Below are 16,288 nucleotides of genomic sequence, written 5' to 3'. Positions count from 1 at the left end.
CACGTGTATTTATTTCGTAGCCGCCATAAATTAGTTCACAACTATTTGTCTGAGGAAATTAATTCAGTGTATTCTAAAATTAACCTCGATATTGGCTGAACTTGAGATTGGTCATAAAGCGCTTGAGTGGAGGCTTTCTATCGATCCTTCAAAATCAACTTTGAAAACTGTTCCATTACATTATGGATAATGAATTACCTCTGTTACCCGTAGTTTATTCAAGTAAAATGAAAGAGTCACACGAAAAGTTAAAATATAGACTAGAAAAAATGCAGTACAAGTGCTGTCAGACGACATCAAGGTAGTTGCATCGTTAGTGGGTTTGCACCATGGCTGTAACAGCTTTTGTTGTTTCCTTTGTGAATGGGACAGCAGAGACAGGATGAATCATTATGTAAGGAAGGAATGACCGATAAAATTTCTTAGGACAAAAGAGAAAAATGTTCAGCTTTTATTAGTATTAAGCCATTAATGTAAATATACTCAGGTCCCTGATAGTTCAATCCAGTATTACGACATAGCTCTAGGTAATAGACAAAAACTTCCTATATATTTGAATTCAGAACAGGACATTGGACTAAGTCCAGCTTGATTTCCTTATCCACCAGCAAAGTCTTTTCTTTAACATAGTGTATTGGATTATGATTCGTTATAATCGACATTTGGAACACAGAACGCCTTTATTGTTCCCGTTCTTTATTCAACCTTAGGATACAAGTTGCATCATTGGTGACGCCGTTCTTTCGAAAAAATAAAGCCAATTCACCTTCAAGAGCTCTTAATATTATCGACAGGGCAGCAGATAAAATATCTAAATATGTAAAAAAATTGATAAATTATTATTAAATTATGTAAGGAATTATTATTAGCGATAACCGGCATTTGAAGCACAGCGTCCCTTTTCATTCCTATTTTATACAACCCTAGGGTACAAGCTACATCTTTGGTGACGCTGCTCTTTCATAGATATACAGACACTTATCTTCAATCGCTCTTAATATTATTTACAAGGCAACAGCAACACACAAAAAACAACCAAAAAACTAACCATTTCATCCAGTTTACTAACACAAACTATGAAATAATAAAATGCATTTAAAACCATATCCCAATTTTAAAAGTTAGAGCATAGTTTCCCCCATTGTGGATATTTTGGGAATCAAAAGTTGAGTGGACCTCGTGGAGGTTTTCCTATTTATGCTGGTCATAAAAGTAAACAGGATCTTAAATCCCTCTACTTTTTCACAGAGGAAAAAAGAGACAAACTTCTCGAGCTAAAACATTATTTTCAGGATAGCGAATTAAAAAAAACCTAAATACGCAAAACAACAAAATATGCTTAATGGTGGCAAAAACAGCAAAAACCTGACCTTCAGTGACAATGAAAAGTTCGACTGTCATATTCAATGACTGTTAACATACTTTGTGATCCATCTTTGTGACATTAACTTGCAGTGGGACTAGTGGTAGATTGTATAATTTTTTATACTAATTGTAAGAATTGAAAGGATCTACCAGTTTATATTTAGTATGCAAGTTTTCCTACGTTACTTTTCTGCAGCACTACATTTTTAGTACCACGATCCAAAGACTGAGATTCAAATTTATTCATTTACCAAAATAAATTTTAAAACTTAATCAGTATTTTGATTGAAAAAAGTTAAAAGGGTGTAAAATACATGCAACATAGGAAACATTTTCTATTTTTTAGACAAATTTGGATAGTTCTGTAAGAAAAAGTATAAATACTATCACAGTTTTGGATCCGTGAATGGATAAATCTTGTCCTTCATGTGTCATTTACAGATGTAGACTTCTTCACAAAATTGTAGGTTCTTTAAATAATTCTTTAAATTTAAAATGTTTAAAAGAAAGGATTTGGATGGAGAGTGGAGGGGAAACTGACATCTAGATATTTAAGTCAGGACTGGGGCCAGAGGTACTTCCGAGTTTCAAATCACAACCTGTTAATGTACTTCAAATTCACTTGAAAAATAAAGCAGATTTTGTCTGGAACTCAGTAAAATATAACTTGTAGCAATTAAAAAAAAAAAAAAAAAAAAAAAAAAAAAAAAACAGCTTATATACACTCACACAAAGATTTATAAAACAGTTTCCAGATTCAAAATATGCTATTTGTATTGTAGGCCCTTCACGATGGAGAAAACACTTAAGGTTGTTGGACATTGATTTCTGTTATGAAAATAACAGAAAAAAGCTGCCAAAAAAGCTGACATGAATGATTGTTAGAATAATGCGAATCCTGTTACAATAGGTACTGCAGATCGGCAACAAATCGCTAGCTACAAGCAGAGGTTAAAGTCCTTTATGAAACAGAAGACTAAGGTATTTAGAGTAAGGAAAACTTAGGTAAGGAAAGGTAAACTAAGAGGAATTTAGCTAAAGCAAATCGACACATTTTTCGCCACTTGCAACTGTTATAGAATAGCTTTCTTCTTTACTTCTTAATATCTTGAAAAACTGATTAAAACACAGATATTACTGCTATTACTTACAACTCACTACAGACCAAGCCGCATGGGGACAATATAGGGACACACGCTCTACCTCCATCCCAATCTACTCAAAGCTTCCCTTTTTACACCCTCCCATGAAGTCCCTATCTCCTTTAAATCTTTTCTTCCGACCTCTTCACACCCCCTTGGGGGGCGATCTTATTTTCATCAACCCAAAAGGACGATCTTTGGGAATCTGTCATCCTTCATCCACAGAACGTATCCTAACCATCTCCTAAAAAGCAGGATTTAGGAGCCAAGTCTTAAAAAGCAGGATAGAATCACATTTTTTATTACAGCTTAGCGTTTGACATGTGGTCAATGAGACCACAAGCACCCTGGGTCTTAGATATTCTACATTTAACATCTTCACTGCATCCATCATCTTTGCTATTAATACTACCTACCCAGGCAAGTGTTCTTCTATCCCCAAATTTTGAGCCGGCCAAATCTTCTGGATAAGGACAAAAATTATAGGGTATTATACTTGGTCATAAAAAATAGTATGTGGAAAATGAATTTTTCTTAAATTCATTTAAACTCATTTAAGAATTTGACTTAAGAAAAATACAGGGTTATTATTTTGAGCAATATCCATGAAAAAGAATTTCGGGGATATTTGTTGGCAATACCGTTCACTCCAGTTTAAGAAACTGCATATGGAACAAACTTTAATAAAATTTCACCCAAAATTCACAAGAGGGGTGTGCACAAAACATCGCGACTTGCTAGTTTAGCTTAGGGTAGGGATGAAATAATGATGTTTGCTAATCATGACCAAAAAAGATGCATTTGCTGACTTTTTTAATGTAAGTTCCTCAATAAGTAAGGTTTACCATTATTCAATAAATAAATTACAAATGATAATAACTACTTTCTTAATTAAATTATTTAGTGTTAAACTTTATATTTCTTCAAACACTTATTGATTTTACTGGCACTTTTTTATTTAATCATAAAATTTACATACTAAAGGAAAATGTTATATAAACCGTCAATACATGAGATCTTTTTAATAGGAAAACAAAAATTGTTCTTATAAATTGTGCAATACACAACTCCATGTCCACGGAGGTTTGTAGCCATTAACTATTAAAACTTGTATACTTTGTAACTTGTGGTACATTCCAGAGGACAGTTATATCTTATGACGGTTAATATTTCAATATTATAAAGGTATAAAGAACTAATATATTTGTAGATTCGGTGCAATATGAACATACAAGGTATTTAATTTACAGGGAATACTAAGTCCCACAAAGAGTGAATTCGCAAAGCATGAGTGTATGAGAGTCTAGTTTATAAATATAAATAAATACTTTTAATCAGAAAAAAGCCTTCTTGCAAGTTTTAAACACACCAAATCGTATCAACAGAGGTTTCCACGATTTTCCTCAACTATAATTGCTGAAGGCAGATTATGTAAGAGGTTCAGTTATAAGGAGTATCAAACCGCAGCAACTGTCTAGTTTATAAAGTGGTTGGCACTAGTTTACAAACTTGAAATATATAAATATGTTTTATCAAGAAAAGAAATATTCTTCTTAAAAGTTTTTAAACACAGGAAGTCGTGTCCATGGAAGATTAAAGAAGATTTTGGGACAAGCTTACAACTATACTTTAGACCGAAATACAGCACTTATTTCATGGTATTTATTAGTTTCAGATCCGTCCGTTTATCAAGCCAGAATAATGATCATTTAGAATTTTCCTGAGAGAACGATCTAAACTTGCTTAAAAAGTAGGAAATTCTTACTGTCCTGGCATGTTGTTACACCTTTTTAAGGTATATTAAGGTTGATTCCTATCTAAACAAAAATAAAAAGCTAATTAAAAAAAAATTGAGGTGGATAAAACTGTATCTCACTTATCCAATAATACCAGAATTGGCGTCTTGCGTTGAACCAATAAAAACTTAAGACAGCAAAAATACAATGTAACAAAACTTGCACTGGGAACATACACCCCAATTATTGAAATTTGTAAATGCGTTTGTAAACAAAATCTAATCAAGTATTTCAGTTTTCGTTGGAAATATACATTTCAATCCGAACTCAAAAGAAGAAAAAGCTTATTTTTGCACAAAATCGATTTAACAGCAGTTCACATGCTTATAATTTCTATAAAAGAAAATCATAAAAACTAACCTGAAGGGTTCTATTCTTTTCTTTTTCTTCTTCAACAACTGTGTTCAATGCAAAGAAGTTTTCTTTTAGGTTTTTTACCTCATTCCTCAATGCAGTAATTTCTTCCAGAGCCATCTTTTGAACACCTTCTGCTTCAGCTGAACTTCTTAAAAAAAAAAAAAAAAAAAGAAGAAAATCGACTGGGGGCAACTGTGGTTAATAAGCATGGACAAACTGTAAAAAGGAAGCAGCAACACTGTAGACAGCAATATGTTCAACAATTATTCCAAGCACGGCTTGTTCATATGCTTACAAAAAAGAAGAGAAAACAAAGATAAAGACAAACAGATTTAATACAACAGATGACAGAAAAAATACAAAATATTAGTTACAGTCAACAGAAATACTGTCCGGAAAACTACTGGGAGAGCATCCATCAGATATTGATACATAGACCCAGAGACAAAAAAGAACGAACTGTTATAAGTTTGAAAACTCTTACCTTACAAAATATTGGGGCCAGAGGCACCAATCGTATCTGCAAGATTTGCTAATTAGCTAAGACTCGTAAATTCACAGCTGAAACACGAGTCACTCGTGCGACCAGGGGGTGTTCTCTTACAGTCTGGTATCATGGATGTAGGAAGGGTGAACACTGTTTGCTGCTGACGATGAACACTGTATATGTGTCCGAAATAGTCAGTTAAAAATTTTATATTTGTTTCGTAGTGGATTAAAAGGTTTCATCCCTATTTTGTACTGTTATATTTTCGTCATGGAAAGGCAGTGTGGTCTTCGAAGTTATCTAAGGGTGGATAGAAAATTCATTTGAAGGATTAGCGCGTTCATCCCGTGTCGCTACTGCTCCCTAATTGGTCAGAACAAATAGAACAGATCCACCCAGAGGTTACAATACAAACATTGTGCCTTGCTTTTTGCTTTATGCACAGGGTTGCCACCTAGACACATTTTATGTCAAAAGCACATATTTCCATATGCCGGGACACAATGAAATTAAAGGGCAAAAAAGTAACTCATTTAAGAAATTAGAGAAATAAAAAGGCAAAAAAGGGACAAATTATATAAGTTTGTGACATAAAACGAAATAGTTCCCAACTGGATATATATTTTGGTAAATAAATGTCCCTTTTCACCAAAGTAGTAATTTTTCTCGTTTTTTTTTCCGAGCATCCAGGTTTTGCCAGTGATGTCGTAACTAAAGAATTTCTCCAAAGTAAAGGATTTACATCTTTATATGAGTTCTGGAAGGGGGGGATCATTTAAATTACTTATTAACGATAAGGTGGGTTCCATTGTACATCCCTTCTGAAATACTTAAGCTACGTAAAAGCATAACTATTGCGTTTTTCTTTATTTTTGAGTCATGAGGTAGCAAATCTGCAATATCAATTGTATTGAGGAATTCTGGAGTGAATTAAATTCCTCCTTTCTCTTAGTCTTTTTTCAGAATCATAACCCTTATAAGATTTGTGTTCTCCTGGGAGGTGATCGACAAACTCAGTATTTATTTTACTGACTTCTCTGTTGAGTGAAGCTAAAATAACGCTATCCTTCATTGAATCGAAATTTTGATTCGAAGGACATTCTTCCTCAATTAAATTACCCCTGGAAATCATATCTGCCAGTAATTTGATTTCATTGAAGTCATTTTTTGGGAAGATTTTCATCCCAGGTCCAGGATGTACTTTGCACACGCTTCATGTTCAGACACATCAGGCAGATCAACCCGCATATTTTTTCTAAGAAAATGTTTCAAATACTCCCACTGACGACTTTTCTTCTATTGACAATTCAAGTGTTTCACTGCGGTTGCTTCGGAGTTGAACTGGTAAACACTGTCAGAAATCAGATCCAGCAACAAAAAAGTTTCCTCTAAATGGCAAGTTTGGATGTGCAATAGACCGCAACAAACGAGCCATATCTTATATGCCATATTTGGGTACCATCGACGCTTCGTCAAGTAGGAAAACCTCCACCTGAACTAAGTCTAAAGCTATGTTTGAACCAGGTTTTACGCTATAAATTTAAACTGACGAAAGCGGAACTTTCAAGCCAAAGGTATTACGTTTTGTTTGTCCAAAGGGCAATAAAGTCGATGCTATCCCTGTATAAGCCACATATTTTACTTTGCGATTTTCGCCACCCAGAATGTGATACAAGGTTTTATAAACATATATTTTACCAGTACTGCATAGTCCATCGATGAAAAAATATTTCTTTCTAACATAATCAGGATCAATGACAGCCTGTAAAATATTATCAACGATTTCAAGCTGTTTTCCTTGCAGAAATCAGTACATACTATCTCCAGTAGCTCACTAGAAGTGACTCACTAGAATTTAGGAAATCCAAGTAGGTCATTTTTGCAGGTATCAATGTTGTCCATGCCATATTGTTCCATCCAAAAACAAAAATTTCGATCTTCTACGGCCATCGTAATTAACTTGGATGCAATAATACGATAAGGACGCTTAATTGAACCATTTTCTGGTATATTATTTTATCAAGGATGCCGAATAAAACCCTCTGCAAACTGATTTTTGAATCTTTCCCAAAGACTTTTTGGATCTGCAGGATTTCCGAAAACAAGAATCTGTGCAGAGTATTCGCATTACAGAAGGCATTTTGGACAAAGTCGATTCTTTTAGGGCATCAAACCACTGTTTATCGTCGAATATCAAGGCCATGAGCTAAGCATGCTTGTTTGTATGTGGCTTTTGCATTCTCACACACAAAAAAGAAAAATGTAGAACTTCACTGTCAAAGATACGACCTCCCCCCTTCTACCTTGCCTGTGTTCAGGTGGATAAGTAGTTCCAGAATCGCTAGGTAGGCTTACTGACTGGTTACTAAGTTTCACTACTCTACTTAAAGCTAATAGAAACGCGAAATTATTTCTGACCCGTAGATCAGTTCTAGCACGATTCGTATTTAGACAGTTGGATAGTATAACATTGAGCACAAAATATAGCTATTTTTAATTATTAACAAACCAATAAAAAAATTTGAAACAAACACTGAAATACATTTTCTAAAAAGAGCAGCAATTAAAATTATAGAAAAGAGTTATGCTTAAAGAGCAGAAAAAACACATAAGAATCGATTGTTTAGAACTTTAACATGAACTTAATGAGAATTTGAAACTACAAGAATTGCTAGTAAGAAGAATTATAAAAAATTAAAAACAACCATAGTATTAATTTGTTAGAGCTTGGAGCCATTCGGAAAATTTCATAAAAGGCAGGTGGATTTATTTATTTTGTAACATTTTTTTTTGTTTATAAAGTATTTATCCCTTTCGCTAGTGTGCAGGTAAAGGGCTAGTTAAAAAAACTAAACAAATATATGTATTGTGCCCTTTTCTCGTAGTTGGGTTTTTGGCCTATGGCCAAATGGAAAGCAAAAGTAAATAAAGATAAGGAAAAAAACAGCTAATATTTTAGATCAAGTTTTTAAAATTAACATTCTGCCGTCGCTTGGTAGTTTTCCACACTCCTCTGGTTTTGCTCTAAATATTTATTTTTTTTTATTAGAGAAAAATGAGACAACAACATTATATTAAAGAACTCTACAGCAATTCTAACCTGTATCTACTGAAAATTGTGGGGAAAATATGATTTTCCTTTCCTAGAATACTATCAATATTTTAGATAAATATCTTACATTCTTATCAAGAAGGAAATGTCGCTATAAATTATCTTAAACCAGATTTACTATCGAGGTGTCCCCCAGAAAACTTATTGCCTATTCTATAACTGTTTTTTTTCAAGCTTATACATAATATCACATCTTTTACCGGAACATAGCTTTTTTTCATCAATTTATGATACTCGCCAAATATCCCATGGGCCCCCTCCCTGTATAAAAGATGCTGGCAAATTTAGTACCGCCTAGGTTCGATTTTCCGTTGTTATACAATTGCAAAATTTTTACTGCCACTTCAGAAACAACTTATGGCTCAGAAATATACTTTTGCCCCTTTAGACGTTGCTCCTGCAACTGCTGTCTTCTAAAGAAGGGCGTTGCAAAAACAAGACCCGTCCCCCCCCCAAAAAAAACAGGTGTTATCCCTCTAGAAAAATTCTTGTCTTTTATGGATCAATTGCACTTGAGACTGATTGTATAGCCTCTTACACTAAAACTGCCATCGAATACCCCTCGGGCTAGTGCCTAACATAAAAGATGCTAGCAAATTTGGCATTGCCAAGGTTCGCATTTTTTTTTTTTTACAATAATGTGAAACTTTAACTGCCACTTTAGAAGCAACCTCAAGTTCCGAAGAGTGGCGAAAATTCACACAGAATGTGGCAGGTGGGGGAGGGGGAGGATTTTCTTAAGTTTTAAAATGAAGATCCAAAAAACGGAAGATTTCAAAACTTTGGGGGATTTTGATTATTCAACGTTTAATAAAACAACAAAGATACCAAGAAATGGAATTATAACAGTTCAAAATAGGGATGAAACCTTTTAATCGACAGTGAACAGATATAAAATTTTTAACTGGATATTTCGAACACATATACATTGTTCATCATCAGCAGTAAAACTAGAAGACATCAATAAAAACAAACAAAATTCATAACTAATAAACTAATTACATATAGTTTATTGCTCTTATTTTTTTTCAATGTAACAGCGGAAGTAAATCTCCTTGACCTTTTCGGTTCCAGTTCATTAGATTTATCTGACATATTACGTGGACAGAAGTCATAGCTCTTAGGTGAAGTAATATTTACTTTCTTTGACCTCAGTAAATTATCATAAATTGAGTTCAATCCAAGTTCACCTGTATCTCTGTTTATGGAATTATTCTTAAATATTTTTCATTTAATTCCGATTGTTTCCCTGAAATTTTTTTTAAACCTTTGTCCCAAGAAACTAAAGAAACATTTTCAAAAAAATGATTTGGATAATTATAAATATGTTCCGATAGAGCCGACGTGAAATCTTCAGGTTTGGAATTTTGCTTTAAAGACAATGAAATAGAATTATATGTTGTAGTAATCTCATTTTTCAATTTTGGCTAGTACGTTCAACATAGGGAAAACGACTATTTCTAATTTCATGTGGCCCGGCCCCTGATACGCCTGCCAAATTTCATCGTCCTAGCTTACCTGGAAGTGCCTAAAGCAGCAAAACCGGGACCGACAGACAGACCGACAGAATTAGCGATTGCTATATGTCACTTGGTTAATACCAAGTGCCATAAAAACTAGCCAAAGTATTACTACCTAACAATTATTTATTGTTGGAGAATTAACCATTATTTTGTATTATTCTTTAAAGTTTTTCCTTCAGCCCTGGAACATATGGTAAAGGTTAAGTGCCTAAATGTATAAATGTATGGTTAAGTGCCTAAATGTAGATTGAATTCTATTGAAGGTGGCAAAATCCTTTTCTTATTACATTGATGAAGAAAATCTTGTTGATTTATAGCATTTGCGTGTCTCTCATGGGTGTTATATTAACACCCATAATATATTAACACCCATATTGTATTAATATATTGACACCCATAAGAGACACGCAAATGTTATAAATCAGTAAGATTTTCTTCATCAATGTAAGAAGAAAAGGATTTTGCCACCTTCAATAAAATTCAATCAACATTTAGGCACTTTTAAGGAAAAGAGTTCGAACGAGATGTACATTTTAAGACGTAGGATCATCTGATTAAAGATAAAAGGAGAAAAAGAGCTTTATTGGTGAAAGATAAACTTTTCCTGGAAAATGGAATATCAAAAAAGGTGAGTGCAAGTGATTTTTGTTTTATTCAATAAACAGCAAGAAATCATTTCAATCAACACTTTCACCTTTCCAGAGAAAGATTACTTAAAAAATTTTCAAAATTACCTGAAAATAAAGCCGTAATACCTACGTAATACCTTAACATTACAAGAAAAGTCCGTATTAGAAAAAGGTCCAAAATTTTGCTTTAAAACTAATAAAGTCCCAGTAGAAGAAATTATCTCTTCAATAGAAACATCTTTACATAGAAACCCCATCTTAACCAAAGATGTTAGCCTAGTAAGAGCTTCTAAACCCTGTCAAATTTTGCTTTAAAACCAAAAATCCCTAACAATTCTATCAAAGACATAAAGATTCTTAATAATTTAAGAAGGGATGAATCTATTATTATTACAAAATCAGACAAGGGTAGCACTTTAGAGGTAATGGACACCAAGGACTACGATTCAAAACTAATTGCCTCACTGAAAGATGAAAAAACGTACAAAAAACTTTTTTTTGACCCGACAAACTCGTACACAAAGAATTTTAAGAACGAGTTAAAAAGTTTGAAGGAAGAAGGGAAGATTACACCTCAACTTTTCTACAAATTCTTACCAAGAAGTTCTTTGTGCACTAAATTATAAGGACTTCCAAAGATACATAAACCAAATCTACCATTACGACCAATTGTTGCAAGTACAAAGTCACCAACAAGTGCTCTGAGTAAGTGGTTAGTGTGTTTATGTAAACCAATCATGTCGACACAAACTTCTTACGTTAAGAATTTGTCAGAACTTATAAAAAAACTAAAAGAAGTGGAAATTTCTTCAAATTCTATAATATCAAGTTTCGACATAGTATCAATGTATACGAGTATTGATGTAAAAGCCGCAGAAATTCTTCTTGACAGAAAGATACTAAGAAATTTCGACTTAATTAGTGGTGAAACAGTTTTGGAAGTCGGTGTAATTATGAATTTAGTTAGGTTGTGTAACATGTTTTCTTATTTTTTTCAATTCAGAGGTTTTTTTGAACAAGTAAATGGTTTTCCCATGGGGCCCCTTTAAGTCCTTTATTAGCAAATTGTTTTGTAGAAAATATTGAAACGATAGCGTTAGATTCATATTTTTTAAAACACAAATTTTGGGGGAGATAATTTCAGTATGGAATTGTGGGGAGGAGGAATTATAGATTTTTTAGAACATCTTAATTTTTGGGGAGATGATTTAAAACTTACAACAGAATTAGAAGAGGATAAGGCACTTCCTTTTCTAGATGTTCTTCTTTTAAAAAAACGAAAATAGTCTGGATTTAAAAAAAATACAGAAACCCTACTAACAATAACAGATTTTTGTCGTTCTTCTCCAGTCATTCTCGCCAAGTAAAAATTGGTTGAATCATTTCCTTAAATGGCCGCATTTTTAGAGCTTGTTCTCCAAAACTCATTGAGGAGGAATTATTGTTGTTAAAAGAAATTTCGATAAGTAACCATTATTCAGGTTGGTTAATTGACCAGACTTTTTCGAGAAGAAGGAAAAAATTTCTAGAATTTTCTAACAATATTCTGGAAATAACAGAAAAGAAAGATGTTTTTTGTTCTTTATCATACATTCCAGGGCTGAGTGAAAAACTTATGAGGGACGTAATAACCAGAATTTAAAAATGAGATTACTACAACATCATAATTCTATTTCATCGTCTTTAAAGCGAAATTCCAAACCTGAAAACTTCACGTCGATTCTATCGGAACATATTTATAATTACCCAAATCATTTTATTTTGTTTGAAAATGTTTCTTTTGATTTCTAGGGACCAAGGTTTAAAACAAATTTTCAGGGAAACAATCGAAATTAAAAAAAAATTATTCAAGAATAATTCTATAAACAGAGATACAGGTAAATTTGGATTGAACTCAATTTATGATAATTTATTAGGGTCAAATAAAGTAAATATCACTTTACCTAAGAGCTATGACCTCTGTCCACCTGATACGTCAGATAAATCTAATGAACCGGAACCGAAAAGGTCAAGGAGATTTGCTTCCGCTGTTGCATTGAAAAAAATAAAAGCAATAAACTATATATAATTATTTTGTTAGGTATAATTTTTTTATTGATGTCTTAGTTTTACTGCTGATGATGAACACTGTATATGTGTTTGAAATATCCAGTTTAAAATTTTTATATCTGTTCACTGTCGATTAAAAAGTTACATCCCTATTTTGAACTGTCATACTTTCGTCAAGGTTAGTTTTGAAAATATTGAGGAGCGGGGCAAATGGAGAAAGTAAAAGGGATAAATAGGAAGCTTTGCTAATATCAGATACTAAATTAAATTTACAGGAGTCACTCAATTATGTTTACAATCACATTCTATTCTCAAGTACTTAATTAAACATAATTTTTTTTTATCAAAACTAGCAATGAATCATCTTTCCGAACTTTTCTACTGTTTGTTTAAACGAATACGCTGAATTTGTCTCAGAACGATCCAAGTAAAACATCCCTGTTGCATATGCAATTGACCACATATCAAGTTAGATTGAATCGTTAACTCGCAACTCCAAATGTAATTAAATAGCATAAAGTTTCCCATTTCCTTATTCCATAGAGCTGCGACTCAAAGGCTGTCCCAACTGTCAAAACCGAGAAGGGTAATAATTAAATTTACTTATTAGGACAAGGAAGTTAACATTACTTTGAATACGAGTAGAGTTTAAAGTTCCCAGTTTTGTCTTCTAAGCAATAATCTAAGGCAACATGGTTACGAGATTTCTCAGCTTTATATCGTCAGTTAGGTATCAAAAGGTCACATCTCCACAACTGAAAATTTTCAGAAGAGCAAACTAAAAACCTCACAACTTTTTTACTTCCCCGCTGACAACAGTAACAAAAACAGATGGATATTCATTGATTTGACATATTGATCCGTTTTTGTTTTATCGTTATCTGAGGGCAAATAAAAAAGTAGTGAGATTTGTTATTTGTTCTTATGAAAATTATAATTATGGAGATGCGACCTTTTGATGTCCGACTGACGATATTTACTCGGTTTTTAACTAGCCTGGACAAGTTTTCCCTATACTATGTTTCTGCCGTCATGCGATTTTAATGTTTCAACATCGAAGAAGAAATCTGTTATTATTGGACAGCGGATGAATATTCAGCTTTACCATCTATTAAACTATGTTTTTTAAATTGCCTTTGCACTTTCTTACATTGAAAAATACATTACAAATTCATTGAAAATTGTTGAAGAAAGGAATATTTTCCTTCTTTTTACATGGTTTATATACAACTATAAGAAAAAGTCTAAGAAATATCATATTACTGTTTGGTGAAAGGATAGATTTTGATCTGATGAATTCAAAGACATAAGTAATTTTTCCTTTCAGGGCAAATTACAGCTGTTAAAGTGTCACAAAATTCCATGTTTCCCAAAGAACTTGTGTTTTAAGAATTTTTCTCATTTTAATTGTCACCACTGTTTAGTAGATTTAACCAAATTGGTGTTGGAGAAGATCAGCAGTGAAACATTTTACACATAGCACTTCTAACTCTGAGCAGATTTATATTTTCTAAGGCAGCCAAATAACGTTAATTTTATTAGTTACCTCATATTATACATGGATGTTTAAATGATTTTAGTTTAAGTTATGATTTGGTTATGCCCAACGGCAAAACTATTAGTACTTAATAGCATTTTTTAGCCGATTTAATAAACATGGCTGATGAGCAAAATAAGTTCTGTTTTCGCAACAAAAAAAATATAAACATAAAACATCAGGCCACCTGCACCAAACACAGCTGCACATGCCCCTCACTTACTCCAGTCTGTTCCACTACCCCCTACTTCCTCTCATTGAGTTCCTACTTGCTTTAACTGTTTTTAAGCAAGTTCTCCACCCCTCTCAACAGCATCCTGTTATCTGTTTGGCCCCATATATTGGAATAGAGCATAATTTTTGGAAACCTATCATCCTTTATCTGTACCATCTAACTCAATCATCTTAAACTTTCTTTTATTATAGCTTTATAAAGTGGGATTAAACCTATACCCGTTCATTGGTCGCCCACTATAAACATACGAAATTATCTGTACTCTCTTGTCCAAGATATTACAAATCAAACAAAGATGGAAGAGGAGTTAGATGGTTAGTTTGGGAGCCGGCATCTCCTCCCCCCAGATAATTCCCCCACAGGCAAAATTGAGCAGCCACAAAGAAAGTAAAAAATAACTACCTCTGTCTTAGAACACGAGCTGGTTGGTTTCCAATCACTTTCTACTTATAAAAAAAAGACTAGAACTCTCAACTTCCGATCGAATGAGCACTCTCCGAAGTTTCTACGACCACAAAGGGAATGGGATGAGGAAGGGGTAGCCCCCCTCCTATACGGAAATTAATATTGTCATTAAGGTATTTAGTGTCACTCTTTACTTTCATAATAACAGTGTAAACCACACATGTTCCCGGAAATCAAGAGGGATTCCATACCAATTTCTGCCTTCACCCCAACTCCTTCCTTAGAGCTAATTCTGTATTTAAATAAATTATTAATGCGAAATAGGATGTTTTGAAGTTAAAATATAACCTTTGAGACATCTGTCTCCTTCCTAACTATTTGACCTTTTGACTAGTTTGAATAAAATGATAGTTACAAAATTTTGACCATTATTAAGGAAAGGGGGCACATGAACAGGGCAAGGAGAGTCCCTACAGTCTTTCTTCAACTCCTTCTCAACATACACTGAAAGTTTTGACATTCAACACACATTGAATATTTTGGCGATAAAATGCAAGCTTTGAAGCATCTGCCCCTGTTCCTAACTATTAGACATATTGACAAGTTTGAACAAAATGACAGTTACATAATTTTGACCATTGTTAAGAGGAGGGGACACATAAAAGGGTGAGGAAGGGGGACGCTGGTTGCCCTCCACTATCTCTTCAAGTCCCCCTCAATATATATATATATATATATATATATATATATATATATATATATATATATGCATATTTCCTCTTAGTTTCACCTTAATACTCTAATCCTTTTTGGGAGATTAAATAAAAAAAACAAGTTTTTTTAACGGAAAATAAGGAGCGACATTAAAACTTAAAACGAACAGAAATTACTTCGTATATGAAAGGCGATGCTTCCTCATCAACACCCCGCTCTTTACGCTTAAGATTGAGTCTTTCTCTTAACTCTACTTTTTAAAACAGTAAAAAACTTTAGCGTAAAGAGCGGGGCGTTGATGAGGATGCACCTCCTTTCATATACGAGGTAATTTCTGTTCGTTTTAAGTTTTAATGTCGCTCCTTACTTTCCGTTAAAAAAACTTGTTTTTTTTATTTAATTTCTGAACGTTTTTGAATCAATGCCTGTTTTGATTTTGGCTCTCCGCAGATGAATAATTAAAACGAAATTTGCATTTTTTTTTGCTAAACGGCCTTCTCATAGTTTTGATTAAATGATTTTGAGGAAAAGAGGAGCGGGGGAGGAGGTCTAGTTGCCCTCCGATTTTTGGTTACCTAAAAAGGCAACTAGAACTTTTAATTTTTTTACGAATGTTTTTATTAGTAAAAGATACACGTAACTTACAAATTAGCTTACGTAGCGAACTTCTGAATTCTCATGTTTTTATTACGTATACGAAGGGGTTCACCCCCTCGTCAGAACCTCGCTCTTTACATTAAAGCTTAAACTTTGTTCCAATTTCTTAAGAATGGCCCCTGAATCACAAAAGCCGTAGAATAAATAGTTGAAATTACTAAAAATAATTTAGCTTTAAAAAGAGCGAGGTATTAGGAGGAGGTGATCCCATCATATGATAATAATTTCTGTTTGTTTTAAATTTTAATGCTTTTCTTTACTTTCAGTGGAATTTTTTTTT

The 16,288-nt window shown here is 33.3% G+C and overlaps 1 protein-coding gene across 3 annotated transcripts in view; it reads right to left on the bottom strand.

The window, feature by feature from the left end:
- Positions 1 to 16,288, bottom strand: part of LOC136029961 (TATA element modulatory factor-like) — a 241,771-nt gene that overhangs the window by 20,576 nt on the left and 204,907 nt on the right. For 2 of the 3 annotated variants that reach the window (XM_065708519.1, XM_065708538.1), the window contains one exon: positions 4,664 to 4,808. In XM_065708519.1, coding sequence (XP_065564591.1) covers positions 4,664 to 4,808 — 145 coding nt within the window. The remainder of the gene's footprint in view (positions 1 to 4,663; positions 4,809 to 16,288) is intronic. The other variant, XM_065708530.1, reaches the window with a different exon arrangement.

The sequence above is a fragment of the Artemia franciscana genome, chromosome 1, assembly GCF_032884065.1.
Source record: "Artemia franciscana chromosome 1, ASM3288406v1, whole genome shotgun sequence".
In the NCBI taxonomy this organism is placed as follows: domain Eukaryota; kingdom Metazoa; phylum Arthropoda; class Branchiopoda; order Anostraca; family Artemiidae; genus Artemia; species Artemia franciscana.
This window is presented reverse-complemented; position numbering and strand designations above follow the sequence as displayed.